This window comes from Cebus imitator, unplaced genomic scaffold (assembly GCF_001604975.1).
Source record: "Cebus imitator isolate Cc_AM_T3 unplaced genomic scaffold, Cebus_imitator-1.0 Scaffold45, whole genome shotgun sequence".
NCBI lineage: Eukaryota > Metazoa > Chordata > Mammalia > Primates > Cebidae > Cebus > Cebus imitator.
The window spans coordinates 14352445-14368170 of NW_016107360.1; the positions used below are offsets into that span (position 1 = coordinate 14352445).

Consider the following 15726-nt stretch of genomic DNA (forward strand, 5'->3'; position numbering starts at 1 on the left):
CGTTTTTCCATTTATATATGTGTGTGTACATAGTTACACATGTCTTTATATGTGTACATATATTCTTTTGTTTAAAAACTTGATTGCCATATTTTAAGAGTGACGAAAATCATTACATAAAAGACATTGCAAATACTGAAAAAAAAAAAAAAAGACGAAGCATTTCTGTAGTTTTACAAAACACCACTTGCTATTATTTTCAGGTGAGGATATGTGTAGAGACTAGACATTTTCAAAATGGGAGTCTCAGAGCAGGCTGTTCCCTGGGTATCCAGACCCCATTCTGCCACGGAGAGACCACATGAACACCGAGGAATGCACTGAGGAAAATTTTATTACATTCCATTTTAGAGAAATTATAGGATCTTAAAGATGCGGGTACCCTAGGATTTAACACAAGCAGTTTAGGTAAGAAACCTCAAGTCAGCAGGGTGCGGTAGCTCACGCCTGTAATCCCAACACTTTGGGAGGCGGAGGCGGGTGGATCACTTGAGGAAAGGAGTTCGAGACAAGCCTGGCCAACATGGTGAAACCCCGTCACTACCAAAAATACAAAAATTAGCCAGGCGTGGTGGCACCTTCCTATAATCCGAGCTACTCTGGAGGCTGAGGCAGGAGAATGGCTAGAACACGGGAGGCGGAAGTTGCAGTGTCAGTGAGTCGACACAGCACTACCGCATTTCAGCCTGGGTGACTGAGTGAGACTCCGTCTCAAAACAAAAACAAACCTAAAGCCCAAAAAGGTAAAAGGTAATATAATTTGCTCATTACACATAGTTTGGTGTTGGGCCTAGATCCTGGGTTTCATGAGTCAGGTGCAGCGTTCCTGGCACCACGGTTTTTGCCCAACCACAGAGGGTCAAGCTGGATTATCCTGAGTTCTTCCAACTCCATGCTTCCTCCCGGGTTGGTGTTCCATGAGTAAGTCTAATTCAGATCAAGCTGGCTTTTGAGCTTCTGTGTTTTTTTAAATCAGTGTGTAACACCAACACCCACCGAAAGCAAATGGCTCTGGGCACAGGATACAGCCATTCACGCCCCCTGCCAGAAAAAGCTGCAGCGGACACTGGCTCCTCCAGCGTCGCCGGGCCACGTGCGGGAGGAGGGGCCGCCTTCTGGTTGGCGCCCCGCGTCCGTCCCTCCTTAACGGCGTAGGCCCCGCGGTGGAGGCGAGGGCGCGCCCTGGCTGGGAGGGCAGGGCTAGAGACCTGTCCATCACCGAGTCTGCGGGTGGCGGCACCTACCGCACCGCCGTACCTAGGAGAGGCAGAGCCGGGGCGGGCAGGCCGCGGCCGGGGGAGGCGGAGACAGGCTGGCGGGAGCCAATCGTCCGGGCGGCGCGAGGGGGCGGGGGCGGGGTCCCCGCGCGCGACCCAAACACAAGGGCCGGGCGCACCCTGCCGCCGCGCCGCTCCGCGACCTTCCGGCGCGAGGGTCCGGGACCTCCTCCCCTCTTGGGCACCCCCACCTTCGCGGCTCAGATCCTCCCGCCAGCCCGGCCCCTCCTTCGCGGGGGGAGCGAGGCGACGGTTGCCGGGAAGCGTGCGCCACCCCTCCCTCCCATTCTTCGTCTTTCCCTCGCGCGCCACCCGTTTTTCCTCTTTCTCCGTTAATAACAGTTGGGTGGCTGGGGGAGGAGAGAAGGTGGCCCCGGCGAAGTCTGGGCGGGCGCCTCCCACTCAGCCGCCTGCTGCCGTGTGAGCCGGAGGATGGCGGCGGTAGCAGCGGCCGCCCGAGAGGAGGCGGTGCCGAGGCCCGGGGCGCCGAGCGCGGCGGCAGAGAGCGGCAGCGGCCCGTCGTGGCGCACCAGAACCGAAACCAGCTGCCGCCGCACGTCCACCTGAGCCGCCTCTTTCCGCTGGAGCCTGCGAGCGGTGCGCGCAGCCGGATCCCCTTTCCTCTTCGCGTCTCCACGTCTCCTGCGCCCGCGTGAGGCCGCCGGCCTCGCCCACCGCCCGGAGAAGAGCGCGCAGGGTGCCGACTGCCCCTCGGGGCGCCGGGCGGCGGCCCTGGACGTGCGGGGGCCTCTCTGTGCCGGCCGCGGCGCCTCGGCCCTGCCCTCAGGCTTCTGCCCTCGCTCTCGCCCTCGCTCCCGCCCTCTCGGAGCTCCGGGCGCTGCGCGCGGGCCCGGCCCGGGGCAGGGCGGACATGGGCGCCAAGCAGAGCGGCCCGGCCGCCGCTAACGGCCGCACGCGCGCGTACTCGGGCTCGGATCTGCCTTCCAGCAGCAGCGGAGGGGCCAATGGGACCGCGGGCGGCAGCGGCAGCGGCGGCCCTCGGTCCGCCGCCGCGGGGAGGTTCCCGGCTCAGGTGCCCGGAGCACACCAGCCCAGCGCCTCGGGCGGCGCCGCAGCGGCCTCGGCGGCCCCGGCAGCCCCGGCCCCGCGCAGCCGCTCCCTTGGCGGGGCCGTGGGGAGCGTGGCGTCGGGGGCCCGCGCGGCGCAGTCCTCCTTCAGCATCCCGAACAGCAGCAGCGGCCCGTACGGCTCGCAGGACTCGGTGCACAGCAGCCCCGAGGACGGCGGCGGTGGCAGGGACCGGCCGGCAGGCGGGAGCCCCGGCGGGCCGCGTCTGGTGATCGGCTCCTTACCAGCTCACCTCTCGCCGCACATGTTTGGAGGTACGGCCCCATCTCCGCGCGTTTGCGCCCGGCCCTCCCGCGGCTGCACGTGGGCAGCGGCCGCCGGGTATTTTTACCCCTTCTCCTTTTCTCCTTCGGCCAGGGCGCTGGGGGCTTTTGCCCCGCCCGGCCCGCGCACGTCCCTATCCTGGGAAGAAAGCCTGCAGTTAACACCTGCGGTGCTGCTACCGCGTAGACGCGTGGTTTTGTTTTTAAACCTCGTAAGCACCCTCACCTCTGCGGCTCCCCAGTAGAGAAGGTCCATTTTCCAGTGAGGTGACTGGAGCAAATGTTGTTTTACAACAAACCGACGAAACAGCCCTTGTGGTTGTGGCTTTTAGTACCAGGAAGTCAGGAGGAGATACATTGCTAAATGTTACATCTGGGGAATCGAGTGGGGAACAGCTTTTAAAGGCCAAAAGTCAAAGGGTCTCAAATGAACATTGAGTTACCATCTTTGGGCCGACTTTTAATATAAAGCTGTAATCCTTAAATCTGTGTCAGCCCCACTTACTGTGTCACTTTAATTGGATGAATGCGTTAATGAAAAGTTTGTTTTTAAACCCCACTTAAAAATTTAGACTTAAAAAGTTAGACTTGATTGTACTTCCAAATTACTTAATTTTTTAATATGTATTGCAGCATTATTTTTATTCAGTTTCAAATTGTATACATGTTTGGTTACATACAAATAACAGTTAATGTGAGTCCTGCTTAATTTGGACAGCATTTTAAAAATGGATAAGTTTCTTAAGGAAATAAAAATTTTGCAACTCTGCCTACATGGTACAGTAATTGGCTAGATGCTTTTGAAGAGCAGTATTGACTAGAGTTAAGGAAAAGTCAGTTGTGAAAAATGGACATTTTTAATAGCAAAATGATATGCTTTTCTATAGAAAGAGGAGGAAGGGTGCATTGTCCTGGGGAAAATGAATTCTGCCGCTTCAGTTATATTTTATGCTGATCTGCTTTATTGAAAACGCTAATAGTAATGAATCAGGACCACCTCCCCGCTTTATGAAAATAAGTAGAAGTATAGATAGATAAGCATTCCCATGTCATTGCATTAGGTATCTGATATTAGAAAAATTCACAACTGAGCACAGACGAGCAGTGAAAACACCATCCCTTATATTTTTGTGCCTCTTTTACTCATATTTATAAACGTAGGCACTTTGAGTAGAGACTTAGTAAAGTGGAATACTTAGTAATTTATCTGTTCTGATGTTTGTACTATCAGCATTCACTCCAGCATAATTTAAAAATAGGAATGTCATGTTTAGTTTTTCCTTTTTAGTAATACTTTGCACATTCAATATGGAACAACGCTTGACTTAAGTAGCTATGTTGTTTTAAAGTAATTTTTGCTTCTTAATTAAATATATTCATCCTTCCTAAAATTGGGCCATTTTTAAAAGTCATTTGCTTTTGAGTAAAAGAACTCTACTGATGTCCTTAGAGTGATTTGATCACAACTAATCTAACAGTTGAAGGTGCTGTAGTCCACATTGAAGAATTTAAAAGGCAATTTCTGAGAATTGGTGATTAGTGCGAAAATGAAGGACAAATTGGTTTTTAATATTTTTTTAAAGTGAAAATATGCATTTGGCAGTTATCAAAAGATGAACATTTAATTTTGTTAAAGAAGGGTGAATAGGAAAAGCCTTGTCAAATTAATAATATTTAATATGCTGATTTTTAAAAATTCATTTTCTAAGAGATGATAATTCCCTTTGGCAAACATTATATTTGTATGGGTTTATTTTGTTAAAGTAAATGCATTTGATTCAGAGCAAGGGACACACAGTTGAGCCCCATGCTTTTCCTAGTAAATGAGTAAGTAAAAATACCTAGTTGTTAAAGTTGGAGGTAAAGCATTTATCTTTTTTCTTATCTAGATTCTATATCTGTGTACTCACTATAGTTCTTTTAGTACTGTTGGAGTTGGATGACTGGGGCCTAGTAACACAGTGACACTTTCTGAGTAACTTATAGCAGCCTTTCTCAATTCTCTGGAGAGAATTGAGTGGTAGTGTGCAGTGAATTTTAACTTTTAGCTCCAGCGCTTTTAGGATGGTTTTCGTTATGTATCACTCTTGGAACAATTGAGAAAACAGTCACTGAAATAATTTCCTGTGTTTGGTGATTCAGATGAGGAACCTCAGTTGAGAAATGGTAGAAGGGGATCAGAGAAATTACCTGGTCTTTTCTTATTATATGACAGATCAGATGAAAGTGCCACATCCTTAAAACTTTGTTGAGACAGGGAGATGGAATACACTTATGTAAAACCCCTTATTAGTGGCATTGCCTTACTGAGTGGCATTGCCTATTTATTAGTGTATGAGTTATTAGGAAAACAATAGAACTCGATAGAAGCATGTTTCTCCTTATCTTGAGATTTAGAGAGCTAGATGAAGAATCTCACAATTAAAAAAAATTAGACTTGATTGTACTTCCAATTAATTTTTTGGTTTGTATTACAGTATTGTGTTTATTCAGTTACAAATTGTATAAATGTTTGGTTACATACAAATAACTATCTGAAAATTGATAAAAGGATTATTTCTGAATTAATGGAAAGTTCATATTGTTTTTTGTAAAACTGTTGTTTTAATTGTTTACATTGTTAACATCTCCTAATAAGAAAATGTGGTACTAATAAGATTCAAAATTATTCTTTTGTAAGCTGTCATGTAATTCAAAGAAAATGAAAAACGGTACCCACTCCCTTTTTTTTTTTAACCCTTAAGAGTCTAGCAAGTGGAATTGTTAGTAGTTCCCTCATAATGAATTGACACACTGAATGAGGAGGTTTTCTGTGTTGGTTTTATGTTTTGCTGTTTTTTGGACGTCTACTTTGGCTATATACACTCTTATTCTCTCTAGAGAACTGGAAGAAAAGTGCCTAATCCAAATATTTCAGTTTGTAGAAATTTCCTAGAATTGAGTTACCAGACAGCAGAATATGATTATATCTATATAGGAGATTTTAGGTGAAGTAAATCTCGTCTTTGTTACTCTTTTCATACTGGTGCGTGTGACAGTGAACAGATGCTCTCTTGATGGACAACATAGTGTTGCCATCACCTTTGTTTTAATAGAGGTGTTAAGAGTATTTCCTAATGTTTAAAAGTCTTGATGATTTAAAAGCCTTAATATTTGTTTGGCTTTAATTTATGTCTATGGTTTTTTCCCTCTGTCAAGTAGCTATTGTTCATACGAGCAATTTATATGAGTGGTGAAATAGCCTTTACTGATGCAAGGATGGAGTAGATGAATTAGGCTATAGAAATATACCAATAAATGGAGATTATTTCCAGAGAAATCGTGTGGACTTCTATAATGTATGCTTGAGTCCGGAAGTGAAAATGTAAATGACTTAATCTAAGGCAGCCAGTGATGCTGGGTTGCTTTTGGCCTCCTGATTGTCTTAAGCTTTTTTGGGTGTGGCTTGCTAGTATTTCAGTAGTCTGATTATAATTCAGGTGCCTCCTTACTTGTGAAACATGTTTCCTTATATTGAAGGAGTGTGGGTTTTCTCTTAAAACTGAATATGCTGAATAAAACCTGTGTTTCTAGGAAGATTTCTCTTAATTTTTAAGGCAAATGTGAAGTTTTGTGGTGTTAGATTATCTTCATCAAATTAACCATTGTTGAATTGGTCTCGGTTATCACTTCTTACCAGTATTAAGTGCCAAAGTGTTTGAATTTGGGACATTGTAATTAATCTACTTCATATTCCTGAATATTCTTTTCCATTGAAGGCTTTTATGGGGAGTGGCAGAAGAGGAATGTTTGCCTCTTTCTAAGAAAAATGAGCCTTCTAACCACCACCCTGCCACTCCTGAAGTAAGAATTTTGGAGGTTAATGTTTCTCACTTGTAATTTCATACCTTCATTTACTGTGCTTAAGTGTGGCCTGTGTCATGGAAGTTTCTGCTTTGGGAATTTTTTGGAACTATTCTTGACTGCAAGGTGGGGAGGATTGGTGAGTTACGTAGGGCATCATCTGGTCTGAGAGCAGCCTGACCTAAGAACCTGGTACTTTGACGCTTTGCTGGCTGCTGCAGTGCCTGAGGGAGTAAGATCCCTGTTGTAAGATAGTGTCTTATTTCCTCAGGCATATTTCCAGCAAGTACCTTGCTCTCCTCCAATTTGATTGCTTTGCCTGGTGACCAGTAAGTTCTTCTAGTTACCAAATATCATCAATTGGATATCAACTTTTAAACTATTTATTGTTTGGGTTTTAAGGAGAATTGCCTTAATGTTATACTTATTACATGTACTAAGTATTTATGTACAATTGGGTATGTTGGCAAATGTGTTAAAAGAGAGTGTAGGAATTGCTTTATGTATACAGCAAATTACTTGCTAAGTTTTGCCTTACTTAAATATTCTTAAGAACTGTTGTTTATTTGAAATGTTAGTCTGTGTTTTAATTTTGCATGTACATGACTGGTTCCACATTTATTTGTTTAGAAATGAGACAAAACCTAGGCCTTTGTGAACAAAGGGTTCAGAAATACCTAGGTTCTGATTTTATTCACTTTCTAAGCTCCCTATTCACAAATGACTACAAATTTAGTGGCTCTAAGCAATACATTTATTGCCTCGGCAGTTTCTATGGGTCAAGAGGCTGGACACAACTTAGCTGGGTCCTCTGTAAGACTGCAGTCAACGTGTTGGCAGGGCTGGATTGTTGTCTGGAGACTCAACTGGGGAAGGGTCTGCCTCCAGACTGCCTTGGGTTATTGGCAGAATTTATTTCTTTGTGGTTATTAGGTTCAGAGCAGCTTGCTTCTTCAAAGTCAGCAAAGGAAGAGACTCTAAGGTGGACTGGTGCTATGTTCTTACATAAATATGTGCATGTAATCACATACAAACCATTGCCTTTGCTGTATTTCATTGATTAGAAGGAAGTCATATGTCTAGTTCATGTGCAAGGGGAGGGAATTATACGAAGGTTTAAACATCAGGAAGTGTAGGAATCAAGAATAGCCAGGTCAATTCTGTCCACCACATGGATTATAGACTTAGATTGACCAGGTGAACGTGGAAGTCTGTTTTTTAACTCATTTTTATTTACTTTTAAAAAGTTGTACTAATGCATATGATAAGTATAGTATTAATAAACACGAATTGAGCCCCTTTTAGGGGCTGAGCTTTGTAGATATTGAGGGTACAGATGTGGGGCTTCTTTATGTACTTGCTCAACTCTCAATTGAATTTGAGAGATGGATATATGTGATTATCATGCAATGCAACAAGCTCTGTAATAGAACTATTAACAGAATGCTTAGTGAAGTATCTTTGTCTAGGCTATTCAAAAATTCTTCACAGAGGAGGGTACATTTGAACTGTATTTTGAAGGATTTAGAAATTTTTTTTTTTTGAGACGGAGTTTCGCTCTTGTTGCCCAGGCTGGAGTGCAATGGCGCGATCTCGGCTCACCACAACCTCCGCCTCCCGGGTTCAGGCAATTCTCCTGCCTCAGCCTCCTGAGTCGCTGGGATTACAGGCATGAGCCATCATGCCCAGCTGATTTTTTGTATTTTTTTTAGTAGAGACGGGGTTTCACCATGTTGACCAGGATGGTCTCGATCTCTTGACCTCGTGATCCACCCGCCTCGGCCTCCCAAAGTGCTGGGATTACAGGCTTGAGCCACCGCGCCCGGCAAAACTTTATGGAGAGAGGGCACTACAGACTAAAGAAAAATCCACAGAAGCATAGGCTTTGATAGGGCTTGCTGAAAAGTTAAATATGTTTGGATTGTAAGGTGCTCAGAGGAATGATGAAAACCAGAAGCTAGAAAAATAGAAAGTGGAGCCAGGTGAAGGATTTTATGGTGCTGTTAAGTTTGTTTTATCTAAGGAAGTTTGAAAGCAGCGGGAGTATCATGATGAGGCCATTGGGCACAATTAACACTCGTAGTTTACATGGACGGCCTTCAGGCTGTATGCAGCAACCCGGATCAGGACTCAGTTCTTAAGGAGGGGAGTGTGATAGCAGGAGGATAAGCGAGGATTCTTTTAGAATATAACTTATAGAAGATGCCTAAATTCGAAACAGGGCATTGGTGAGGGAGAAGAAAAGTTGGATTTGATTGAGAATTCTAAGGTAGAACTGATAGAATTGATAACCTGGGTACATAGTGATATCTTTAGCCAGCATTAAAAATAAAGATGAAGAAGAACAAGTTTTAGGAAATGATGAGTTCTTTTCAGGCCTGTTAAATTTGAGTGGCTATAGGATTTCCATCTGGATAGAAATATCCTTTTAAGTGGTTGGAAATATGAGTCTCTAATTCAGGATATTACAAAAAATTGAGAAATCCATTTGCAGGTTATAAGTGAATCCAGAAAGTGGGTAAGATTACTAAGGGATGAACATAAATTGAGAAGGAGCAGGGATGGAATCCAGAGGAGCAAGTATTTTAGGAGACAGGCAGAGGAAGGAGGCCAGCAATTAGAATTCAACCACAGGGAAAGGAAGTTGTTTAAAACCTTTCATAAAAAATAATAAAAATAATATCTGTTCACTAGAGGAAAACATTACAGAGAAGCATGTATGTAATCTTACCACAGAAATAACCAGAATAAAGTGTTACTGTCTTTTATGTATGTGTTTTAGACACACAATTTGGAACATTCATTTTTATATTGTTTTGATTTTAAGCTTTCGGATATTCTAATGCACAGTTTTAAAGGTACAAATTTTCCTCCAAGAACTGCTTTATCTGAATCCCACTGATTCTGGAGACTCCTTGTTAAAATTCTGTGAAAAACATTTTAATTTCCCTGTGATTTCTTCTTGATCCATGGGTTACGTATTCTTTGATAACATGCTCTTTCCATTGCCACCAGTTTCTGAGGTCACATTAAAAAGTTTTTTTTTTTGAGACAGAGTTTCATCCTTGTTGTCCAGGCAGGAATGCAATGGCGCGATCTTGGCTAACTGCAACCTCTGCCTCTCAGAACCAAGTGATTCTTCTGCCTCAGCCTCCTGAGTAGCTAGAATTACAGGCACACACCACCACACCCAGCTAATTTTGTATTTTTAGTAGAGATGGAGTTTCTCCATGCTGATCAGGCTGGTCTCGAATTCCTGACCTCTGCCCACCTTGGCCTTTTAAAGTGCTGGGATTACAGGTGTGAGCCACTGTGCTGTACCTGGCCCCAAAAAATTTTTTTTTGAAATGGAGTCTTGCTCTGTAGCCCAGGCTGGAGTGCAGTGGCGTGATCTCAGTTCACTGCAACCTCCGCCTCCTGGGTCCCGGTTCAAGCAATTCTCCTACCTCAGCCTCCCTAGTAGCTGGTATTACTTGCACAAGCCACCGTGCCCAGCTAATTTTTGAATTTTTTAGTAGAGATGGGGTTTCACCATGTTGGCTAGTCTGGTCTTGAACTCCTGACCTTGTGATCTGCCTGCCTCAGCCTCCCAAAGTGCTGGGATTATAGGTGTGAGCCACCGCACCCGGCCTAAAATTTTTTATAACATGATTTTTAATTATTACCTAGTATTCCAAAAATCACTCAGGAAATATTTAATGAGGACCTGCTCTTCCCAGCAATAATCTGGGGCTAGAGCAGTGAAGAAATAAAATAAAAATCCCTACTTTTAGGGGCCTTATTATTCTATTTGGAGAGAAAACAAGTAAAATATATAGTGTGTTAGGTCATTGAGGGTAATGGAAAAAAATGGAGTGCAAAGGCTGATGATAGTGATTCTGGGGTGGAGACCCGTCCGTACTTGCTATTTTAAATAGGGTTTTAAGGGTGACCTCACTGACAAGGTGACAATTCAAGCAGAAAGTGAAGGAGCAAGCCTTGAGGATCTCTGGGGGAAAAGCACATTCAGGCACAGGGCACAGTAACTGTAAAGGCCCTAAGGCCTGAGTGTACCTTTTATGTGGGTAAACTGTAGCTGGAGTGCAGAGGGCTGTAGAGGGTGAGAGCAGAGAGTAGCAGGGTAGCTTAAGGTGGGCACAGAATCATAAACTGCCTCATAACCACTGACCTGTGGTTTTCGGCTTCTGTTTTAAAGAGGGATGGGGAGACACTGGAGTATTTTTGTGCAGAGGATTCACATAATCTGACTTGGGTTTTAAAGGATTACCCTGGCCATTGTGTGAGAGTAGACTCCAGGCGGCAAGAGTCAGCAAGGAGGCAAAAATACAGATGAAAGATAACAGTGGCTTGGACGAGGGTGGCAGTGCTGGAGGTGCTAAGCAGTGGCCAGATCTGGATATCCAGTGTTTTGAAGATAGAGCTACCTGGATTAGATGTGGAGGTATGAGAGAGAATGAAGAGTCAAGGATTTATTTGGTTGTTCCTTATGGTTGAGCATTCAGTTTGTTTGCAGTTTGAACGGTTATAATAAAACACTGTTTCTGTGAACACCCTGGTAAGCAAATTTTTAGATTTTTTTCCAGTTTTTTTGTTTTTTTGTTTTTCTTTTTTTGAGATGGATTCTCGTTCTGTCACCCAGGCTACAGTGCAGTAGTGCAGTCCTGGCTCACTGCAACCCCTGCCTCCCAGGTTCAAGCAATTCTTGTGCCTCAGCTTCTCAAGTAGCTGGGATTACAGGTGTGCGCCACCACGCCCGGCTGATTTTTGTTTTTTTAATTGAGTCGGGGACTTGCCATGCTTGCTAGGCTGGTCTCTAACTCCTGGCCTCAAGTGATTCGCCCACCTCGGCCTCCCAAAGTGCTGGGACTACACACGTGAGCTACTGTGCCTGGCCCATTTTTCCAGTTCTTAGAAATTTATCAGTGACATGGGATTGCTAGAAACAAAGATACGCTTTTGTTCAGGGCATTTGATCTTTATTGCCAAGTTGCCCATTAGAAATGGAAAGTACTTCTTGCAAGATATAATCTTCAGGACTATGTAAATTTTTCTTAGCCCATAGAAACTTAAGTGAGGTTTTTGATATTTATGAGTGCAGATTGGTAGATATATTTTGAGTAATATTATCTATAATAAGTCACTATTTCCTTCAGGGCTTTTTTTTTTTTTTTTTCAACAAAAATACTTAGTATGTCAGAAAATTATAAGTACATTCAGTCATTTGAATTTCATAAGTATTGACCTTGTGGAATATCCTAATTTTTGCTTGAATTGTGATTAGTCTGTAGTAGTTCATTAATTTACCTATTCATATGTGAGCTGAGGGGAAAAAAAAGAAGCTTTATATACATAATAGGTTATTTATTATATGTAATATATTTCAGAGCACCAGTGCTCAGTTTGAACAATAAATTTTGCTATTTTTAATTTATTTTTATTTTTTCTACTGTTATCTCTATTCTGTTCTTTCACATTTTTGTAAAGTTAATTTTGTTCTTTCTCCTAGTTTCTTAGTTCTTTATTATTTTTTAATGATAAAAGCATTTAAGGCTGTGTTTACTTCTCACTACATAGAGTCAGTTCGCATAGCTTTGGATACTTACCATCTCATTATTGTTGAGTACACATTTTTTCTTTTAAAATCACTTCTGTCAAGGAATAATCATGTTATCTGCATTTTGATATTTTCTTTTACCTGGAAGTTATTTTAAAGTGTGTGTTTATTGTGGTGGTTCTTACTACTACCCTTTTGTTACTGCTAATGTTAACTTAGAAGTATTGCACTGTCGCCAGGCATGGTGGCGCACACCTGTAATCCCAGCACTTTGGGAGACTGAGCAGGTGGGTCATCTGAGGTCAGGAGTTCAAGACCGGCCTGGCCAACATGGTGCAACCCCGTCTCTACTAAAAATACAAAAACTCGACTGGCGTTGTGGCACGCGCCTGTAATCCCAGCTACTTGGGGGTGCTGAGGCAGGAGAATTGCTTGAACCCGGGAGGTGGAAGTTGCGGTGAGTTGAGATCGCACCATTGTACTCCATCCAGCCTGGGCGACAGAGCGAGGCTCCATCTCAAAAAAAAAGTAATAGTGTGCCATGGTGAGAGAATTTAAGTCTTTCAGTTGTAAGTGATAGAAACAAAACTCAAAATAGCATTAAGTGGAAAAATTATATGTTGTTTCAAATTATTGAAAAGGATCCTAGGGTAACTAAGAGAATTGAAGGAACAAATGCAAGAACCAAGGCCCCTGGAGCTGAAATTTAGAGACAGAGAGAGAGGGAGGGGGAGAGAGTGAGTGTCTGTGTATCGGTGTGTGTCTGGGATTACAGGTGTCAGCCACTGCCCCCAGGCAGTATGGGCCTTCTTTAAGCCGATGGGCCTTGAGACTCTCTGTACTTCCAACTACAAGGAATCTTACAGGCCTGAAGGGAGTACCTTAGCCTCCAGCAGAAAGGACTCAGATTAGCTCACTTTGAGTTCTGCGTCTGTCCATAAATCAATCACAAAAGCAGAGATGGGATGCACTTTATGTCCCGGCTGTATTCTGTTATTGTGGGGAAGAGTTTAAGTCTTCAAGTCATGTTTCTTGGCCTGACCTTAAGCAAGTTTCTTATTCCTCTGTACCTCCGTTTTCTCATCTCTAGAATCAGGCCAGACTTAGTGGCTTGCACCTGTAACCCTAGCACTCTGGGAGGCTGTTGGGGGTGGATGGCTTGAGCCCAGGAGTTTCAGGCCAGCCTGGGCAACATGGTGATGAAATCTTGTCTCTACCGAAAATACAAAAACCAGCCAGGCATAGTGGTGTGTGCTTGTAGTCCCAGCTACTCCAGGGGCTGAGGCAGGAGGATCGCTTGAACCCAGGAGGCTGAGGTTGTGGTGAGCCAGGATCATGCCGCTGTACTCCAGCCTGGGTGACGGAACAAGACCCTGTCTCAAAACAAAAACCTGCTTTTGTAGTATTGTGAGGGTTAAAGTAGTCCACATACTTCATACCTTTACACTTTTTTAAACTATTGAACGAACCTTTTAAGAAAATGAAAACATCCAAGTAAAATTTATGCCCCACTTCCAGTCTCAGCCTCAGAAAGACTATGTGCTTTACTTGGATACCATATTCCTTTCTCTTCCCAACTGCTCAGATTTTGAAAAACAACCTCGTTTTCCTTATTATTTTTATAATGTGTGTCTTCTATTTACAAAATTCTCCTCTGAACATTTTAATTGAGTGTTCCAGCACATTTACTATGCCAAACACATGGTAAAACTGTAAATATTGAATGTTTCCCAAAATGTATTTGATAACTACATTATTATGTTTTAAGATAAGATTATTATCAAAATTATTGCTGCATTTAAATTATGTTTCAAAATGTGCTGTAGAAGTGGTATGCTCTGTTTTTATTTGTATAACGTAAATACAGGTAAATTAATTTTTGAACCAAATAGGTATAATGTAAATTATACAAATGGGGGCAGTTATAAAATTGCCTTAGAAGTAAAATTATACTGTGCTTATAGCTCTTTTGTAACCGTTTGAATGTGTTACAAAATGTTATCAATGTGAGTGTGTTTTGTGGGTGGTTGGAGATGGTTGGAAGGGTGGTTGATAAGGCAGGTCAGTGTTTTCCTTAAGTGTGTGCTGCTGCTTCAGGGCAGAGTCTGAAAAACTTGGATTTTTTTTTTTTTTTAGTTATATAATTTACTGCATCTCAGGCAACCTGGATGACATGGTATTTAACCAAAGCATTTCACTATTTGCTGGTGCTTCAGCACCCTTCAGTCTGAGAGTCCTGGAGTCTTGATTTGGAACTCTCCATATTTCTTGTCTATCATAGCGTAGCACTTCTTCAAAAACAGCATATCTGGTCACCTTGAAATCTCAGTTCCTTGATAACGCCTTTTGTCCACTCCTCCTACCACCTTACCATACACAGAGGTCTTCGGAGGATTGCCATTAGTTTCTTTAAAACAAAATGAGCTAGGCGCGGTGGCTCAAGCCTGTAATCCCAGCACTTTGGGAGGCCGAGGCGGGTGGATTACGAGGTCAAGAGATCGAGACCATCCTGGTCAACATGGTGAAACCCCATCTCTACTAAAAATACAAAACATTAGCTGGGCATGGTGGCGCGTGCCTATAATCCCAGCTACTCAGGAGGTTGAGGCAGGAGAATTGCCTGAACCCAGGAGGCGGAGGTTGCGGTGAGCCGAAATTGCGCCATTGCACTCCAGCCTGGGTAACAAGAGTGAAACTCCGTCTCAAAAAAAAAAAAAAAAATGAAACTAAGAATAATTAATGTTATTGGCCACTTTAAATGTCTTTATAAATATTGAATTAATAGAGTTACTTTCATATAGTAATTGATGTGTTAGGAAAGTTACTTAATGAGTGCTATCTCTTTTGAGTCTGTGTCATAAGTAGTAGATGGTAGAGTAGATAATTGCTTTAGCTGTTATCTGGGGATGAGACTGAGAAGTTAGATCAACCACTTGTGGTATTTTAAGTGTGAGTTATTCTATATTTAATTGTGAAGTGTATGGAATCTAACTTTTAATAATTCAGAGTCCTTTTCACACTTGGCTCCTTTTCTTTTCCTGTACAATTTTGTATTTTCTCTTTTGTCTTAAAAATTTGTCTGAAAAACTGTTTAGTTTTACAACTCTCCCTCAGTTGTATAAATCTCCTCTCAGATTATGCATATAATGAGTATCACCTGAATTTCATCTTCTTGTGAAAGTCTCTTCCGGGACCCTGTTCTGAATTGATTATTCTATGAGATCCCTCTTTGTTCATCATCATCTTGGAAACTGCATTTGCCTGCCTCTCTCCTGATTCCGTGAATATATGTCTCTTCTTTCTGGGCGTTCTCCATTGTTTTTAGTTGCTACAATCTTGTATGTCCTGCTGAGAAAGAATATGTGTAAGGTAAAAATTTTTTGAGGCTTCCATTTCTGAAAATATTTTATTTCTGCCCTCATTTTTGATTAGTACTTTGACTTGATATAGAATTCTAGGTTGGAGTTATTTTCCCTGAGAATTTTAAATGTGTTGCTTTGTTGCCTTCTGACTTCTAGTGATGCTGTTGAGCACATAGATGTCATTTTGGTTTTTGATCCTTTGTATGAAAATTTCGTTATTGCATGTCTCAGGAGGGAACTGTTTTCATTCGTTGTGCAGCGTATTTGTTAGGCTCTTTGAATCAACTGCTTTCATTCTGCAGTTTTTTTGAATTATTTCTGTGATTTTTTTTTTTTTT

At 42.8% G+C, this 15726-nt stretch overlaps 1 protein-coding gene across 3 annotated transcripts in view; it reads left to right on the forward strand.

Annotated features, from left to right (window-relative positions):
• The first annotated feature begins 1085 nt into the window (after positions 1 to 1085).
• ZNRF2 (zinc and ring finger 2) overlaps positions 1086 to 15726 on the forward strand; it is an 88813-nt gene continuing 74172 nt past the window's right edge. For 2 of the 3 annotated variants that reach the window (XM_017527095.2, XM_017527096.2), the window contains exon 1: positions 1598 to 2620. In XM_017527095.2, coding sequence (XP_017382584.1) covers positions 2149 to 2620 — 472 coding nt within the window. In that variant the 5' untranslated portion in view covers positions 1598 to 2148. Of the gene's footprint in view, positions 2621 to 15726 lie in introns of all 3 variants that reach the window. The other variant, XM_017527097.2, reaches the window with a different exon arrangement.